The sequence below is a fragment of the Elgaria multicarinata genome, chromosome 3, assembly GCF_023053635.1.
Source record: "Elgaria multicarinata webbii isolate HBS135686 ecotype San Diego chromosome 3, rElgMul1.1.pri, whole genome shotgun sequence".
Lineage (NCBI taxonomy): Eukaryota > Metazoa > Chordata > Lepidosauria > Squamata > Anguidae > Elgaria > Elgaria multicarinata.
This window is the reverse complement of record NC_086173.1, coordinates 4,448,731-4,465,930: the sequence shown is the minus strand read 5'-3', so window position 1 is coordinate 4,465,930 and position 17,200 is coordinate 4,448,731. Positions and strand designations below refer to the sequence as shown.

General features: G+C 41.2%; 1 protein-coding gene across 7 annotated transcripts in view; it reads right to left on the bottom strand.

Annotated features, from left to right (window-relative positions):
* Positions 1 to 17,200, bottom strand: part of NFIX (nuclear factor I X) — a 258,997-nt gene that overhangs the window by 179,978 nt on the left and 61,819 nt on the right. For 6 of the 7 annotated variants that reach the window (XM_063119151.1, XM_063119153.1, XM_063119155.1 and 3 more), the window contains exon 2: positions 4,201 to 4,732. In XM_063119151.1, coding sequence (XP_062975221.1) covers positions 4,201 to 4,732 — 532 coding nt within the window. Of the gene's footprint in view, positions 1 to 4,200; positions 4,733 to 5,230; positions 5,520 to 17,200 lie in introns of those variants that run through there. The other variant, XM_063119152.1, reaches the window with a different exon arrangement.

Below are 17,200 nucleotides of genomic sequence, written 5' to 3'. Positions count from 1 at the left end.
AGACAACCCAAAGACCTGTGATGAAGTTATGACAGTTGGCATTTCTGTCAGGCTGTTATCTACATATTATTCTTCAAAAAAAATATATCACTACAGTTGTCAGTATCACTGAAGCTGCTGCTTAGATTGGGAGCCTATTAAGGCAGAAACTATTTTTTAAATGTTTATAACTATAGCTAGATACTGCTATCTTTTAGAGTTGAACCGCATGCCATCTTGGCAAACACACGTTCCCAAATCCATGTTTGCTGAGATGAGAGTGTGGCTCACTCACAGAAGAGAATTAGAAGGAGAGAAGGGAGGGATGCATAACCCATCCTGCACTCACCAATTTCCCCCTGACTATGGCCTAGCGTTATTCTCCCCTCCCCTACAGCTGGAATTTCTTCGGGATTTGCAGCCTGGTTAAAAGAAGTGGAAGTGAGGGGCTGAGAAGAATCAGCACACAGGGGAAAGATTAGGCACACCCACCCTCTCCACACCCCCACACACTGGTCTTTCTCTAAAACTACCTCCCTCATTGCTCCCACTTTTGTCTTGTGAACCACCTGGGTATCTTTTTTTTTTTAAAGGCAAGATATAAATATTTAAATGAATAAATGAATGAATGAAAACTGAGGGTTAGGAATAGTGTTTTCCTCTTCACATATAGTTCTGCCTCAAAATCAGGAACAATCTAATTTTGCGTGGCATATATAGTATGGCTTTTGTTTAGGGTGACCATATGAAAAGGAGGACAGGGCTCCTGTATCTTTAACAGTTGTATTGAAAAAGGAATTTCAGCAGGTGTCATTTGTATATATGGAGAACCTGCTGAAATTTCCTCTTCATTACAACATTTAAAGCTGCAGATGCCCTGCCCTCTTTTAAATCTGGTCACTCTAGTATAGCTCCTGCACTTTAACTGTTGTGATGAAGAGGAAATTTCACCAGGTTCTCCATATATACAAATGACACCTGCTGAAATTTCCTTATCTATACAACTGTTAAAGATACAGGAGCCCTGTCCTCCTTTCCATATGGTCACCCTTTTTTGTATGGCCTATCCATTGCTGTCATATCCTAAGGACTATGGCAGGAATCTGTGGAGAACAAAAGCCAGGATCAACAGAGCAAGAGCCATTCAGGAATTATTTAGTCAAGGCTTTATTTTCTAGGCCCAAGTGCAAAATGGACTTTCAAACCTGGGCCCTGCCTTGATGGTGTCGGGTTGCCACCGCATTTAAAAAACACACCCGCTTTCTCTGCTGCAGGTGGCAGCGGTTAATCCCAACGCAGAGGGAGGGTGTGGGTTTTCTGGTGGAAATTTGGCTTGCCGGGCCTGGCCCCTGCCTTCTGCTTGGGCGGATAGTGACCAATCAGTGGTCACCATCCACCTGGGAACGCCTCCACCATGACACCAGAGTGAGTTTAGACAGAGGATGCACTGTATTCACCTCGCTCTGGTGAAAAAGTCAGGCTAAGTCCCCGACTTTTTATCTTGCAGCTTCATGGAAAAGTCCATGATGGTTGTGAGGTGGCTGCTGCGTTGTACAGCTGACGCAGCACCACTGCACACCCACTGCGGGGCTTTCAAAGCATCTAGCCAGCGTCTTGGGTAGAGTGCAAAACATAGAAGCTTCTTCCCCTAGCAATGCAGTTGATTTTGGCAGAAGTTTCCCTTCCCATACTCCCACAAAGAGAAGCTTTGGATGATTACAATTTCCCATCCCACCATGCCTTCATTAGTTTTACTCCTAGGTATGGAATTGATTGGGAATCCAAGATGTTTCCATTAAAACGTAATGGGAGGAGAACTGCAACTGTGTGACCTCTTATGCAAAATCTTGGCCTGCAAAAATAAGCATTGTTTTTTGATGTCTGAGCACAGAAGTTAAAAAGAGGCCTCACAAATAAAGTGATATTTCCTAAATAGAATGCACGTTTTAAAGGAAAAGTGCTCTTTTATTATCTTTCTCAGTCCCACTGTGTGAATTTGGTTCTTCTCTCTTATTTATCTGTCCTGTCTTTCTTCCTTGCTATTTCTCTACTGTGACAACAAATCTATTGTTAAATCCTTGAACATTCAAAAGAAGTTCATAAACTTCTGATCCTGCAGCATTCTGGAGGCGAATGAATCCTACACAGATAACCCTATCCCTAAAAGTAGCTTTAAGTCTAGATAGCTCCCCTGAAACTTACATTGGAGGAAGTAAGGGAGAAATATAGTCTGTTCAGTCCCACTGTGTGCATGTGAGTTCACATGCATGAGAACATAAGCATAAAAATGAACACGATAGACTTTTCGGAGATCACATTACACATTTTAACCGCTTAGTTGATTTGCTTGCCAGCTCCAGGGAAAACCTGCCTTAGCCCTACAATATAAATGCCAGAGGTGATCCAGCTTGCTTACCACACAGGTTTACCTAGTATTTGCATGTTCAATTTGGGGTTTGGTTGATATAATGTTTCAGGTCCATCTAAACTATGTAAAACATTTGTATACTTTTTTTTTAAAAAAAAAAATCAAGCCATTTTTTTCATCCTTTTGTAAGCTGACGTGAGCTTCATTAAGGACTGAAAAACAGAGTAAAAATCTAGTAAGTAGATACGCATAGTTTATTTTACACATACGTGCCTGTATGTATGAAAATGTCATATATGTGGTATGTATTGGTGTGAACACAGGCTGGAATGTTTATGCACCCATGCTCAGATTTTGCATGTTTGTACATGTGACGAGGTTCTGTGCCAGGCAGAAGGAAGGGAGGGGCTACCTCTGAGATAAGAATGGGTATATGTGAAATTGGTTGGGAAGGTAAATGGGGCCTTTACTTTAATAAGAGGGGGAAAGGAAAAGAACTTGTAGAAAAGGAACAGAGAAACACTGTTTGTTACTTGCCAAGCCTGGAAGTGCCCTGAGCTGTGCAGAATAGATGATATGAGTGTGCCAGTATTGCCATCCGCAGGCGCTGAGATGAACCTCCTGACATTGTCCAGAGGCTGCTGAACACACACTGGGTGGGCATATTCTAAAAAAGGAGAAAAGACTCCTGACAATATTATTAGACTGAAACTAAAGAAACACAAATTGTATTGGGATACACGGAGTGACAAGAAGATAAGACTACCAGATTTAACACAGCAGAGATTTGTAGTTATTGAAGAAAAAGTGCAACAAGGAAGGAAGTGGCAACTAGGAAAACAAGCCTGATTATTGGGCCTTTGACTACTGAAACAAACAAACAAAAAATAAGTTAGAAATAGTAGAGTAACAACAGGAGAAAGAAGGATGGAAATTCGGGTAAATTTGCTTGATGCAGCAAAACGTAAACATACAATCACCCTGCTGCCAGCCTATTTGAATTTCAAAGTCTGCAGCAAATTAGGTGCATCTGGGCAAAGGCTAAAAATTAACCAGGCATTTTCTGTCTCAACTAGAAAGATAACTAAACAAAAAGAGAGTTGAAATAAATATAAAACAAAACAAAATTAAATAAGGGCACGGGTGCACAAACACACACACATACAGACAGTAGGGTTGGGTGTGAAAAGGAAGGCCATGGAAACAAAAGAAAGAGGTTCAAAATCATCTCTGCCATGCTCCCTCTCCCTTGAGAAACTTGTTCCTATGTGGGAGAGCAGATAATGAACATTCAATTTTATTGTTCCAATGCTGCCATACACTGCATAAAAATATCCAGCATTGCCTGAATGTATGTTTGTGGTTTGCAAGTCCCGGGCAGATCAATATGTAAAAATCGAGCCCACAAAAGGAATTAGGGGAGAGAGAGAGAGAGAGAGAGAGAGAGAAATACAAGCAAAGAAAACAAAAACCTCACCTCAAGATAAATGTTTCTTAATTCCAAATTCTAATAAAATCAATTCCTTTTCTCCTTAGTAATCTGACATTTACATAAATATTCTCATTTTGTACCACCCAGCTTACAGAAAAGGAGATTTTCTTCACCATGGGAAGTCACAAGCATCACAGGTAGGAGAGAAACAGGAAGTCAAGAAAGGCCACTTGCCATAGTGGCTTTTTTCTAACAGAGTATGATGGGGTCATCCTAGTACATTTCTGAAGTTAGCAAATTGTTAACTATGGATGAAAAGAAACACACAAGAGAGAAAACAAATACGTTGAAGAAAAGCAACTGCCTTTAAAATTAAACACAAAGAACAAAAACAGTGAGTGGTGGTGTTTGTATGACCTACCAGGAGTGTGAACAAAATACGCCAAGTAAAGATCCAGTTCTTTAATTGTGACTCCAATGTGGTGTGGCTGGACGCAAAGGCCCGGGTTTGAGCACTGCGGCGACTTGTATAGCCGCTCCCCATCAGTACTTTCAAGAGGGATCCCTTTGAACAAGATGACCATAACTAGGTCCAGCCTCCAAACCTTGTCAGCCTGCCTCAGGCAGTCAATCCTACGGATTTTGCCCTTCTGATCTGGGTTGGAGAGGACACAACACGGTGATTTCTTGCCCGTGATGGTCAAGACGAAGTCCTCGCGAAACTCCGGGCGGATGTCCTTGCGAAGCTTGGCCAGTAGCCGGGACGCCCATTTCTGCTTGATCTCAGGCTTTTCACCAAGTAATTCGTCCTTCACAGCGCGCTCCTCATCCTTTGACATCCGTTTCTCGTGCTTCTTAAAGTACTTGCGTTTACGAGCTTGCAGGTTGAACCATGTGTAGGAAAAGGCACGGACATGAGGAAGGAGAGCTTCAATGAATGGGTGGAATTCATCCTGGGGAGAACAGGGCGAGAAGAAAGGGTGCAAAACAAAAGGGGGGAAAACATTAGAATAACAAAATGAGGAGGGGCAAAGAATCACCTTCAACACTGAAATTTATATGATGCCAAAAAAATCACAAACTAAAAAAAATTAAGGCAAGCTCAGAATGTGATTAATCCAGCCACAAGATAAAACAACATTAGAAGAGGGATGCCAAGCAGGAATGTTGGAGTTGTTTCCATAATGCCATTCAACAATTTAAAAAAAATAATAGTAATAAGATAAAGGCAGTAAAATGTGTCTACCTTAAAAAAAAAAAGTTTGTTTGGCAACATTGGGATTAAGGACAAAATTGGATACGATCCCCCTTGCTGAACAAAATGCTCTGGATAATTTTTATATAATCGAGTAATTTTACAGGGGGCGTCTGGACTTTATTTTTTAAAAGATAAAGGTCTCCCTAAAACTAAAAGCATCGGAGGGAAAAAAGTCAAAAATGGAAATAATTACCATTGCTCTGGCTCATCCCGGCGAAGCTAAGCCCCCGATTCAGAAATTCTGGGCTCAAAATTGCAGAGTGTGGAAGGGGGGGTGGAGGATATTGGGGCTGTGAGGTGGAAGGGGGGAGGAGGGGAGAACAAGGAGGAAAGTAAAAAATGTAAGAAGGAAGGGCACAGAACAGTGCAGGATGTTTCTTAAATTAAGTGGAAAGCGACTGTAGGCTGCATTCTTCACTGCAAACCGTTAACCAAATTGTTCAAGTCTTATTTAATAATAATAAAAAAAGAGCGGGAGAGCAAACAAGGAAGATTGAAAATTGGAAAAAAAAGAAAAAAAGAAAGCCAGTTAGGAATGTAAAGTCAGGAGAAAACAGGAAAAAATCAGCATCACCCCGCCTGTGCCACACACATAAAACAGGTGTAAAAATGCCAAATGTCTCATAAAGAAAAAAAAGGATAACAATGACAATGTCTACAGCAACCACAACAAGAACAACAACAATAATAATATATAGAAGAATGAGGGGGGAAATAGAAAGAACAGGAGCAACTAAATAGGAGAGGGAGTTGGGGGGGGGTTTGAGGAAGAAGCTCTTTCAGCGTTGGCAAAAATGCAAAGATGCAACTTAGATGTGGCTCCCTTCGCCTGAGAATAGGGGTGATCGCAGGTCTGGGGGAAAAGGGACAGACTCCGGTCTGGAATCAGCTGTGCTCGGCTGCTGGCAAAACCCAACTGCTGGGATATGGGGGGTTTTGTTGTTGATGTCCCCCCCCCTTTTTTTTTCCTTTCCCTTTTTCCTCTTAAACTCTCTTGCTCGCTTGCTTTCTCCTTTCATGCTCAGTCCCCAACCATTTGCCTGTGCCAATGCCAGCAGAAAAGAGAGAGAGAGAGAGAGAGAGAAGGATCCACCTATTTGGCAAGGAGACACATCGTGGAGCAGCCAATGGCTGCATCAAAGGGAAAGGGAGGTGGAGGGGGGAGGTTGGCGAGAAGGAATCAGGGAGGGGGGTGGCACAGAGAGAGAGAGAGAGAGACTGTGCAGTTAAGAGATTGAAAACAATTTGCCAAATCGACAAGTTCATATCTAATGAATAAGCAAAGTCCAGCCGCAATGAAATTTTTATTGGCCTGCAGATTTTGGCAATGAGACGACTGGCAAAATATTTTAAATAAATAAATATCCCAGCATCCACCCACGTCCACCCACCCCCCCGCAAGACAGTCCCACAAGGCCTCAGAAAAAGCAGCTGTTACGTCTTTCCCGCTCCATCTCATTCCCTTTCTGCAGTCTCTTTGCACCCCCTCCACAACTATTTGTATAAAAAGAAAAGACCAAAAAAAAAAATCCTTCTAATTATAACTTCCCCCATTCAACATATATGCAATGTTAAGATTTAGCCATTCTACTTGTTTGTCAATTCAGGTAGCATTAATTTAATGTCTTATATTATTTCACGCCTATATTATTTCTTTGAAAGTTCCTGATGTTGCCTATTTTAGACCTCAAGAAGTATTTTTCTCTTCCCCAAGTAGGGCTTTTTGGTCAAGCTTATCTCTGTGCATCTTTCTGTCTTCTGCCATTTTCAAATTCATATTCACCAACTGCTTTAATTGTTAACAAAACAACTTACAGATTAGAGTAAGTGGACTAGTACTCCATATGGTGTTATTTGCTTATACCCCATTCCTTAAATCCCCAAACTATTATAAATCAAAAATGACCAAACTCAAATGTATTGTAACAATAATGTGAAAGTTTCTCAGTACAGAGCAGCTTTTTAAATATCTCTCACCCTAATGCTCTCTCTTTTTATTGCCTGATTGTTATTGCTTACGCCACATACTTAGCGAAAAGGGAATCAGAAAACTTGACTCTTGGAGAAAAAAAGAGTCATGAATTTTGAGATAAAAGTATAAAGAAAAGTGGGGGGGTAGTTTGGGTAGAGTAGAAAAAGAAAGCAAAGCAGAATGGACAGCAAAAACAAGGTAGAGAAAGGAAATGGATGGGAAAAGCAAAATCGTAAAACGGAGAGAGAGTGAGAAAAAAGAAAAGAAGTGAAAACATGGGAGAACAATAAAAGCCTAGAATTGGGGGGGGGGGGGGAGAGAAAAGGGTGTGGTCCTGGGGTGCATTTTGGTTCACTTTTCTAACTGCCGCCCTCAAGTATTCTGGCATTTGAAGGGAAGGCTGTGAAGGCAACAATAGCTGAACACGCATTAGAGAAGAGCTTTGCTTGCTTGCTCGCTTGCTCTAATTCAGCCCATCCAACCACACTACAGTTTACTACCACCCCAACCTTCAAATATCATTGGGAAGAGAAAAACAAGAGAGGTTTGCATCAAAGAGGGTGAATTTTATGAACAAATCAGGGCTCTAGTCTCCCCAAAGAGAAAGAGGCTATATCTTTCTCCTTGCATCACCGTAGCATCTGAGTACCTCTAACCTTGACTATACTTGCAGGGCTACAGCCCGTAACAAGCCAAATGCTCCAGTGAGGAGTAGTATGTAGAGATGGCGTAAAAAACAGACCTACGCTGAGCCTTTTCCTATTGCCCACTGCCAGCTCCAGGCCTGGCTGCCAGCTTTCTAGCAACTAAGCAGGCAGCTAAATCAGACCGCTTGGATTTACGCTCGCAAATCGCAGGGTGGAGGCTTCCCCTACCATCGCTTACTTGGCCAGAAATGGAGGGGGAACATGGCTGTTTCTCCCCCCCCCCCTTTACTAAAATCTAGCACTAGCCAGGCTGAGCTACATTAAAAGCAGAATACAGGGCCCTCCGACCTCTTGCCGCTCAGAAATATGTAGTCTGCTTGGGAAAAACACAGGCCTTCCCACACCTCTCCGTGACCTTAACGACAAACCCTCAGAGGAACTATAGACAAAGGTGATCTGTCCACAGCACTGCTAGGTAATACCTGAGCCTGCCCCTTCCCTTCCATCAGGCAGATTAAAGGTGGGTGTGCAGGCAAGCAGTTGAGGTGGAAGAGTTCCATCCAGACACAAAAGCTTGGAGATTATTTTTCTATATCTGTGTCGGGGCGGGGGATGTAAGTTGAAGCAGAAGAAAGTAAAAGGAAAAAGATAAAAGAAAAATGAACTCTGCCCTTCTCCCTCTCCATCCCATCCCCCCAAAAAAATTTCAAAGTCTGGCACTGAAATTTAAATCCCATTCGAAACTCTCACTTCCTTGTTACCTGGGAATGTACAGATTCCCAGTTTTTTTAAGTATAAGATCCTTCCTTTAAAAGACTGTAGTTCATTTAAAGCAACCGATGAAATTTATCTTTAAAACAACAACAACAATAACACAGCCTAAGATTTTATGTGAAACCAAGATACTGTGTGATCAGGGTCTTCTAATTCTTGAACAGCTTCCAATGAAAAAGCCATTAATTAATTTAATTAACACTAACTTTAGACAAGTACATGAGGAGCTGGGAAGACTAGAGGATGAAGAATATTATGCAGAATTAAGAAAATAGAATGAACAAAACAAAGAAAAAATATCAACTTCTTCCCCTTTCACGAGCCTCGCCATCCCTTTCTTATGATTAGAACTGCCCAGATTAGAAGCTCAGCAGAGCACAAAACAGATGTACAGAAATACAGTCTCTTGGTGTTTGGTACCTAGATAATACTCAATGAATGCCAACGCCAGAAAATAATAATAAAAACAACAACACTAATAGAACAGTTTATTATTATTTTAATCATCCTCTATCATGCTAGTTATAATAATCAATCATACCAAGATTTGGTAGGGTTGTGCTTTTTTTCATTTTAGCAATGGTAGTAATACCAATGTTTTACTCAAGTTCAGGACCATCCTCAAGACTACACAAAAGTTCCTACAGCACACCTTTTGGACTGCACACTACTGCCTCTGAAAAGGTTGTCGCCCTAAGCAAACGCTAAGCGGTCTGTTTTAAAACTTAGGCTGACCCTGACAGTATAAGTCTATAATTCGATGAGACTCAATCACAAAAGAAAAATTGGCTTGTCCTTTTTACATTCTTGAGACATTGAATTATAACGGAACCTGTATATTATGTCAGCGTCACACATCAATGGAATTATCACAGATAAGACGGCACATGAAATTTCACTGTGGACCAGGCAACCATTGCAGCTTTTAATTCTTTCCCCTTTTTTTTAATGCAAGCTCAAGAAAAATGACAACAGTGTTAGTTCTCCAGTAGTATCTAGGGGTTCATGGGAATATTGCTGGAGGTACTTACCGTTTAATAAGAATAGTAACACACCAGGCTGCATTAGAAACAATGGAAAGATAATCAGGCATCAGCACCCACTGTTGGCGAATGCAATGGGAGCCACTGAATGTTGAATACAGGAAAGCACTGACTCAAATTTAGGAGCTTTTCTGACATTTTTGAGAATGCATACTTTGGGGCAACTTTACTAGGGAAATTCATGCTGATCATTAGAAGAATAAGTGGAATGAAGGAAAGTAATAAATAAATAAATATGGGAGACCTTTAGAGATTTAAACAATAAAGGGGAAAGAAGGGCATGAAAGAAAAGAAGCAAAGGAAATGTAGAAATAAATAGATAATATATAGGAGGTCGGTGAAGGAAAAGGGAAGACTCAAGCAGGAAAGAGCAAATCATAAGAGACTGAGATGCATAAGAAAATTCCAAAGCCAGAAATAGTTCCCTCTGTCTTATTTCAACATGAGTTGCAAATACAACCCACACACCCCCAACATTTCTTGGTCCTCACCATTTAAGAACCATTCCCCTCTTCATCAATTCCAGACGTAGTAACTACTAGTGGATAAGTTCTTAAGAACATCATCTGAGATAGAGCTTCTCTCTCTCTCTGTTTCACAGAACAATTCCCGGGGGGCGGGGGCAGGGGGGAGACGGTCAGGGACTTTATGAGTTTTATAGTGCAATCTTATACATGTTTACTCAGAAGTAAGTTCAATGGGACTAACTCTCACGTTAAGTAGATATAAGATTGTAGTCCTATTTACTTCAAGTCTAAACTTTCCAACCCTATGGTCTATATTTATTTATTTATTTATTTATTTATTTATTTAAAAAACTATTTTCATTTTGGGAGTCTCTCCTTCTCACTTTCACTTTTTTCCAGCAACAGGAGCACCGTATAAAAGCTTTCTTGGGGTTGTCATAGAAACAGTCAGTAGCACCCTGGCAAACTACGTCCCTAATGAATGAATAGCACATAAATTTCCACTCTCCACAGGGCTAGCAAGACCTACAACATATTAGCCTGTGGCTTGCCTCTGCCATTTTTTCCTCCTAGAGTGCTGAAATGAGTAAGCTTTGGCTAACAATGAAGCCAGTACAATTTTATGCCCAGTTTGGCTTGGCTCCAGAGAGTGTAATATGGGGTACAGAATTTGAGGAAGAATCATCTTGCCTTTCCAATATTATGAGTTACAAAATATAGGTTTTCACAACATACACCATGATTTAAGAACAGAAAGTAGAGCGCTATAAAAACATACCCAACCATCACAGAACAGAGATTTCAAGAAAACAAATTCATTAGAAGCAAACAGCCTCAACCGTGGATTAGGACAATTAGAAAGCTCATCACTGCTGCCACAAATAGACAGAACTCTCTTTTAAAATTTGATTTTCATGTTGCACTCTTGCTTCCAACACAGCTTATCCTAATCAGTCCAAAGAAAGCATCAAATATCCCCTATTTAAGTCACTCCAAAATTAGGCAGAATTCATTTTCACAACTATAGGAAATATTTGTCCACTCATGTTTCGTTTCCTCCCTTTGCATATCACACAATAAAGCCCGTCTATCAATATAAACCCACGTAATAGTTATATCACTTTGATTTCCCTCTTCATTCTCTCAGCTAACACACAGCGTCTGCCTGAAAAGTTTTTCCCTCTCTGACCTGATTTAGCACAAACAAGAGAAAACTGTGCAGCAGACTCAACGTCCTAACGAACTTGAGTTAATTAATGCTAGGAAAGAAAGAAGCTCCCTCTCAGCCTCTTGAATCATGGTTCACTAGCCTTTTCAATTTTCTATTTCCAAAAAAAAGGTGGGGGGAGGTTGCATTCAAATATTTTTCCCACTGTCTGAGCAAGGAAAATAAACAATGCATAGGATGGGGCGGGGAGGGGGGGGTGGCAACAGCACTGGGTAAATGTGTGCAGGGTCATGCTATAAAACACTAACACCATTTATTTTAATATTTTCATTTTCTATAGCAACGAGTGAGAAAAGGATAAGGATAAACGAGTTAAAAAGATTTTAACAAAAGTTACAAATTTACTCCACATTTAACATTAAACCATACACTTGCAGTTAAATGAAGAAATAGTCAGAAGCCAAAAAAAAATGTATTTGAGCTTCCTTTCTGATTTCTACAATTTTAAGTAAGAGGGACAAAGAATAGCAGGAATTGTGACTCGCAGGTAATTAATCCAATCCTGTCTTCTGTATGTAACCAGACCGCTATTCAACACCTGGATTTAGACTGCAAGATTGAGAGCTTCTTTGATTACAAATTTACTGAATAAAACTGCTCAACCTTCTAGCTCAGTGCCCTTTAGCTAGGTGAACTGGCCTCTCTGTTCAGCAAAAGTACATCTCATAAAGACCTACTTATGGCACAGCTCAATTACACCTATATAAAACCACAATGACTCCAAAAGAATTAAGAGCCCTGATCTAGAGACTGACTGCTCCAACAAACGAGTGTTTTAAACCAATTTCAAAGTTACACGCCATTATGTGATGCCAGCTCTCAAAAGACTCTTCTCCAAATTTTCCATGCCCGTGTAAGATTCCGATGTTTAGGTAATATGGCCAAGCCCCACTGTGTTACCCTAGTTGTCAATAACTAATCTAGGCCAACATAAAACTAGCAAATTAAGTTAGGGTCTGGGCTCAGCTGCGATGCACAGGAAGCATCCTGAACATGCACCAAGAGAGAAAGGTAGAAATTGTAGCACACACCCGTGAAGAAGTAACATTACTTCATCTGCTCACCTTTATATAAGTAACAAGGATACTTCAACAGTAGGACGTATCCTTGTTAAGGATGATTCCCCCTATCCTACCACCTTCCTCCCTTTTATTGGTTATTCTAGCACAGCGGATTCAGATTCACTTCGCAATGTGCGAGAGTGGCTTCCTACAATGCCCCAAACAGGTCAATGTGTAAATATGTGGTATGTGAAATTATAGAGTTTGTTTGTTTGTTTTGTTTTTGTGGCATGCTTTGGCTTGGACACAACCACTTTTTCAGAGACCACAACCTAGAGTTCCAAATAAAATAGAATTAGTGGAAGATCTCATTGCAGGTCTTTGGTTGTACAACTACAAACATCTTTGAGCCTCCAAAGCTTCTTAAAGGTATTATCCTTGATACCAATATTATTAGGAGGTCTCTCTGTAGAAGGGCTGGGACATTTAGAGCAACTGCTGATACAAACAGTGTTGTCTACTGAAAGAACTGGGCATGTTTAGCCTGGAGAAGAGAAGACTGAGGGGAGACATGATAGCCCTCTTCAAATACTTAAAAGGTTGTCACACAGAGGAGGGCCAGGATCTCTTCTTGATCCTCCCAGAGTGCAGGACACGGAATAACGGGCTCAAGTTACAGGAAGCCAGATTCCGGCTGGACATCAGGAAAAACTTCCTGACTGTTAGAGCAGTGCGACAATGGAACCAGTTCCCTAGGGAGGTTGTGGGCTCTCCCACACTAGAGGCATTCAGGAGGCAGCTGGACAACCATCTGTCAGGGATGCTTTAGGGTGGATTCCTGCATCGAGCGGGGGGGTTGGACTCAATGGCCTTGTAGGCCCCTTCCAACTCTGCTATTCTATGATTCTATTGAACAAAAAGAAAAATACAAGATCTGGATGAGACTGCCAACCAGGTCAGAAAGGTATTATTGTCACATATGACGACTCTGTCTTGGGGCTTGTCTTGATGAAGGGTTTGCCCCGGGGAGGATTCGCAGCAGCGGCAGGTCATCTACATGACGCAGCCGCCATTGTGAAGCCATCCCGGGGTAAGCTCCAGAAACTCCGCTGAAAAAAAGTTAGGCACTTACCCTGACTTTTTTTTTCAGCGGAGGTGTGTCACAGCCGATGGCGCCCCCTGATTGGTCGCCATCGGCTGTGACAGGGAAGAGGCAAGACCTCCAGGAGCTAAGGAGAGCCCCATGCCCGGTGGTAAATAAAAAAAACCGGGGTGGGGAAGGAGGAGAACGGGGCCTGTTCCTCTCCCCCCACCCGGTTTTTTTTTTATTGTCTCTATCTGCACAGCTTCGCAGATACAGATATATAAATAAACAAAATATCGGGGGGAAGGAACGGCCCACGTTTATTATTTATTTATTTATTTAATTTATATGCAGTTGAAGCTCTCTGGGTGGTTTACAAAAGTACAAATATAAATGTTTGCCCCTTCTCTTTGCCAAATATGAGTGTTGCTGCTTGGAGACCGTACCTCTCCTCCCCCGTTTTTTATCTGTATCTTTGAAGCTGTGCAGATACAGATAATAAAAATAAAAAAAACTGGGGGAAGGAACAGGCAGCCGAAGGGAGGTCAGAAGGAGAAGTGATTAGGGCGCCCCTGCGTTCCTCTCCTCATCCTCTTTTGGCTGCCTTGTTCCTCCTCGATCTCTCCCGGTGCTCAGCGCTGCAGCGGAAAGTTCGCACTTGCGTTCCTTCCCATGCAGATGCCGGGAAGGAACGCAAGTGCAGGAGCTAGGGGGCTTGGGTTGGATGGGAGGCTACTTACCACTGGTGGCGGTGATTCCATAAATGAATGACTGTGGAAGGCAGGTCACCATGATGCTTAATGGAGGGAAAGAACATTAGGGAGAATTCCATTTCGTAATGACATGCCATGAAGATCTTTGGGACCCATTGTGTCTTATTTACTTCACCACAGGACTGAAGATTTGCATTAAAAAAAAAAAACCAAGCACCATAAAACAATGTAAACAGCTTCACTGGTGTCTTTGATGCTCGAAGTACATGAATCAGAAAAACAATGTATGTGGCCGTTTATACAAAACATTTATAAATGTTTGTAATTCAAGAGATAAGCTCTGGCTATAGACAGAAAGTTATTCCTCTGGAGCAACAGAAGGGATTTCTCTTACTGTTATGGTAAAGTGAGCCCCAATTTATTTCAAATGTTATTAATTTTCATATATGAAAATTACATAGTTGACAGTTTGACATTAAAGCCATAGCTAGATGGGGCAATATCCCAGGGCAATCCCCGGGATCAAACCTGTGTGTCCACATGACGCACAGGGGATCCCGGGAGCAGGGAGGTATGATCCGTCCCTTTCCCTGGGATATTGCCCGACCCTTTCAGCCCACTTTTTCCACGGTCTAGGGATGATCCTGAGACTGTGGAACATGTGGGCAGGTGTCGCGGTTTGGCCTGGCTCCTCACGGTTACTCGCAAGGAGGAGGGAACCGCGCACAGGACAGTGGGGCGGGGTGGAGCGGGAAAAATTATTAAAACAAAACAAAAGTCACCTTTTGCGCACGAGTGGTCGTGCGCTCATCTCCTTTAAGAAAAAAACCCCACAAAATGGCAGGCGCGGCGTCCTGTTCTTCCAAGGCCGTCGCGCGCCACATGTAAACTGAGGGGGAGATCTCGCGATAAAAATATCACAAATATCCTCACCCCTCCATTGCGCTAGACCCATAGGTCTAGCTGAGGCATAAGTTATCAGATATAATTTTTTGACTGACTTGATTTGGATTTTTAGCCTACCCAATCCCACCTTTCCAATATATTTAAAAATATACAAAGCAAAGTAACACCCCACAATCTTCCTTCTTCTTCTGTTCCCTGCAGTCCTGTTTCTCTATTTATATGAAGAACAACATCTTCTCAATCCACCACTTTACCGATGCTGTCGTTCCAGTGGAATAACTGTCTGCCCACAGCCAGAGCTAAAACGATGTAAACGGCCACATATATTATTTTTCTTTGGGACTCTCACCAGTCACCAAAGAGGCACCTTCAGGCTCTTGTCCTTGGCAGCTGCCCTCAAGGCAAACAGGTCTGTAAGTAGTCCCTGGGATTGGGGCAGTGTAGAAAGAGCTGTCCTAGGCAGACACACTCATGCTGCTGATGGAGGACAGGAGGAACAACCCTACAAGGAAAACGACTGCTAACTCAGGTTTCCTCATTTCTAATTGCAAGCACTTTCCCAGCCCTGTAGTTTTCACTGGCTGCATTCAGATGTTAATGCTAAACTATACTTTTTCATTACATGAATGAACCTCAGGCCCATCAGTTCTCTGCTCCCTCTTCTCTCTCTGGCACTTCTGCAAGGAGAACAGAAGCTTTCATTTCCATTTGTAATGCAGATTATTCTTAAATCTGTACCTGGACAAACTGTGGTTTAATCAACTATGGTTTACTGAAACAAGCCAACTTCAAGACATGGTTTATGAAGTTAGCTTGTTTCAATAAACCATTGGGCAGTATCCAATGTGACATAAGTGCTAACATAAATTATGTTGCTCCAGCCTAAGGGACCTCTAGTGCAATACTAACAGTGTTAGCTGGTGTGACAGAATTCCCTGGAAAACTGCTAATGCTATTGGCGTTGCATGAGAAGTCCCTTATGCTAATACAATGTAATTTACATTCGTGCTCATGTTGCATTGTATGCTGCCCACTGTTAAGATTAACTACAGTTTAGGGCTTCAATATAATGCTAAATTGTGCTTAATTGAAATTGGAAGCTTCCAATCTGTTTCTCATGACCACATTGGAAGAGAAGGGGAGGACAGCACATGAGCAATACATTTAAGATTATCTTTACATCCTAATACAATAAATGTCAATTGACTAGACCAAATGTTTGTAGATACTACAACTACCCTTACACATAAAAAGAATAAAATAATAAGTATCAAAAAGTCTTTTGAAAAAAGTTGGGAAAGTGCTCAAAGCATTCGTCATAGGCACTGTGTTATTTATCCAGGCACTGTCCAACTTGACAGTTGCACTAAATGTACATACACCAACTGCAGCAGTGGTCAGTTCAACTTTTTCCACGGTACAGCTATGTAAACCAGCAAAATCAAATTTGATCAGAGACTGGGGGGGAGGGGGGGAGGACGGACAATTCTATGATGGGCAATGATAGTTCTACAGCACCACATTCAAATCTCCAGAAAGCTCCTGTCTACATGAAGACCATGTGTAAAAACATTAGCTAGTAATAGCACTACATCTGTCTTCTATTCCAAATTATCAATTACATTAAAAGAGAACAAAAGAGGGGCATGATGCCCCCATTATTACAACACTCTTCGCAATAGCTCTCCAGGTGTAAAAATAAATAAATAAATAAATAAATGTTTGAATGATAGAAAACCATACAAAGGGCATCTTGGCAAGTGAAAACTCAAAGCAAGCACAAAATGAAAAGACTGAAATATAACAAAATATAAAACGTCTCAAAATTAAAATAATGGCAGCAATGGTATAACATACACAGGGAAAGGAACATTGCAGCGTGTATAATTAATACTGTCATTATGCACCTGAAGAGGGCTCTAGCCTACAAAAACCAAGATTACAATAAATCTGTTAGTCTTTAAGGTAACATAAAACTCTGTTAGTTTTTCTGCAACAGAGTAACATGGCTACTCCTTTGAAATTTCTACATCTTCTTACAAGTGAAAGTGGACAAACAGGCTCCTAACTGAAACACTTAAAATACATTTTGCTTCATCAGCGTAAATCCAGAAATTCAACTTCTTTACATAGGATTGCTCCAATAATTCAGTTACTCGTTTTTTTCACAAATAAAAAAACTTATTCCTGTTATACAATTCATTACTCATATAACTCAGCAAGAAAACTTGTCAGTATCAAAAACAGAATGAATGAAATAATGTTATTTAATTAAGTTCCTAGGGTTTCTTCAACTGCTGTTTGTGAAACTTTTAAAATGAATGTAAA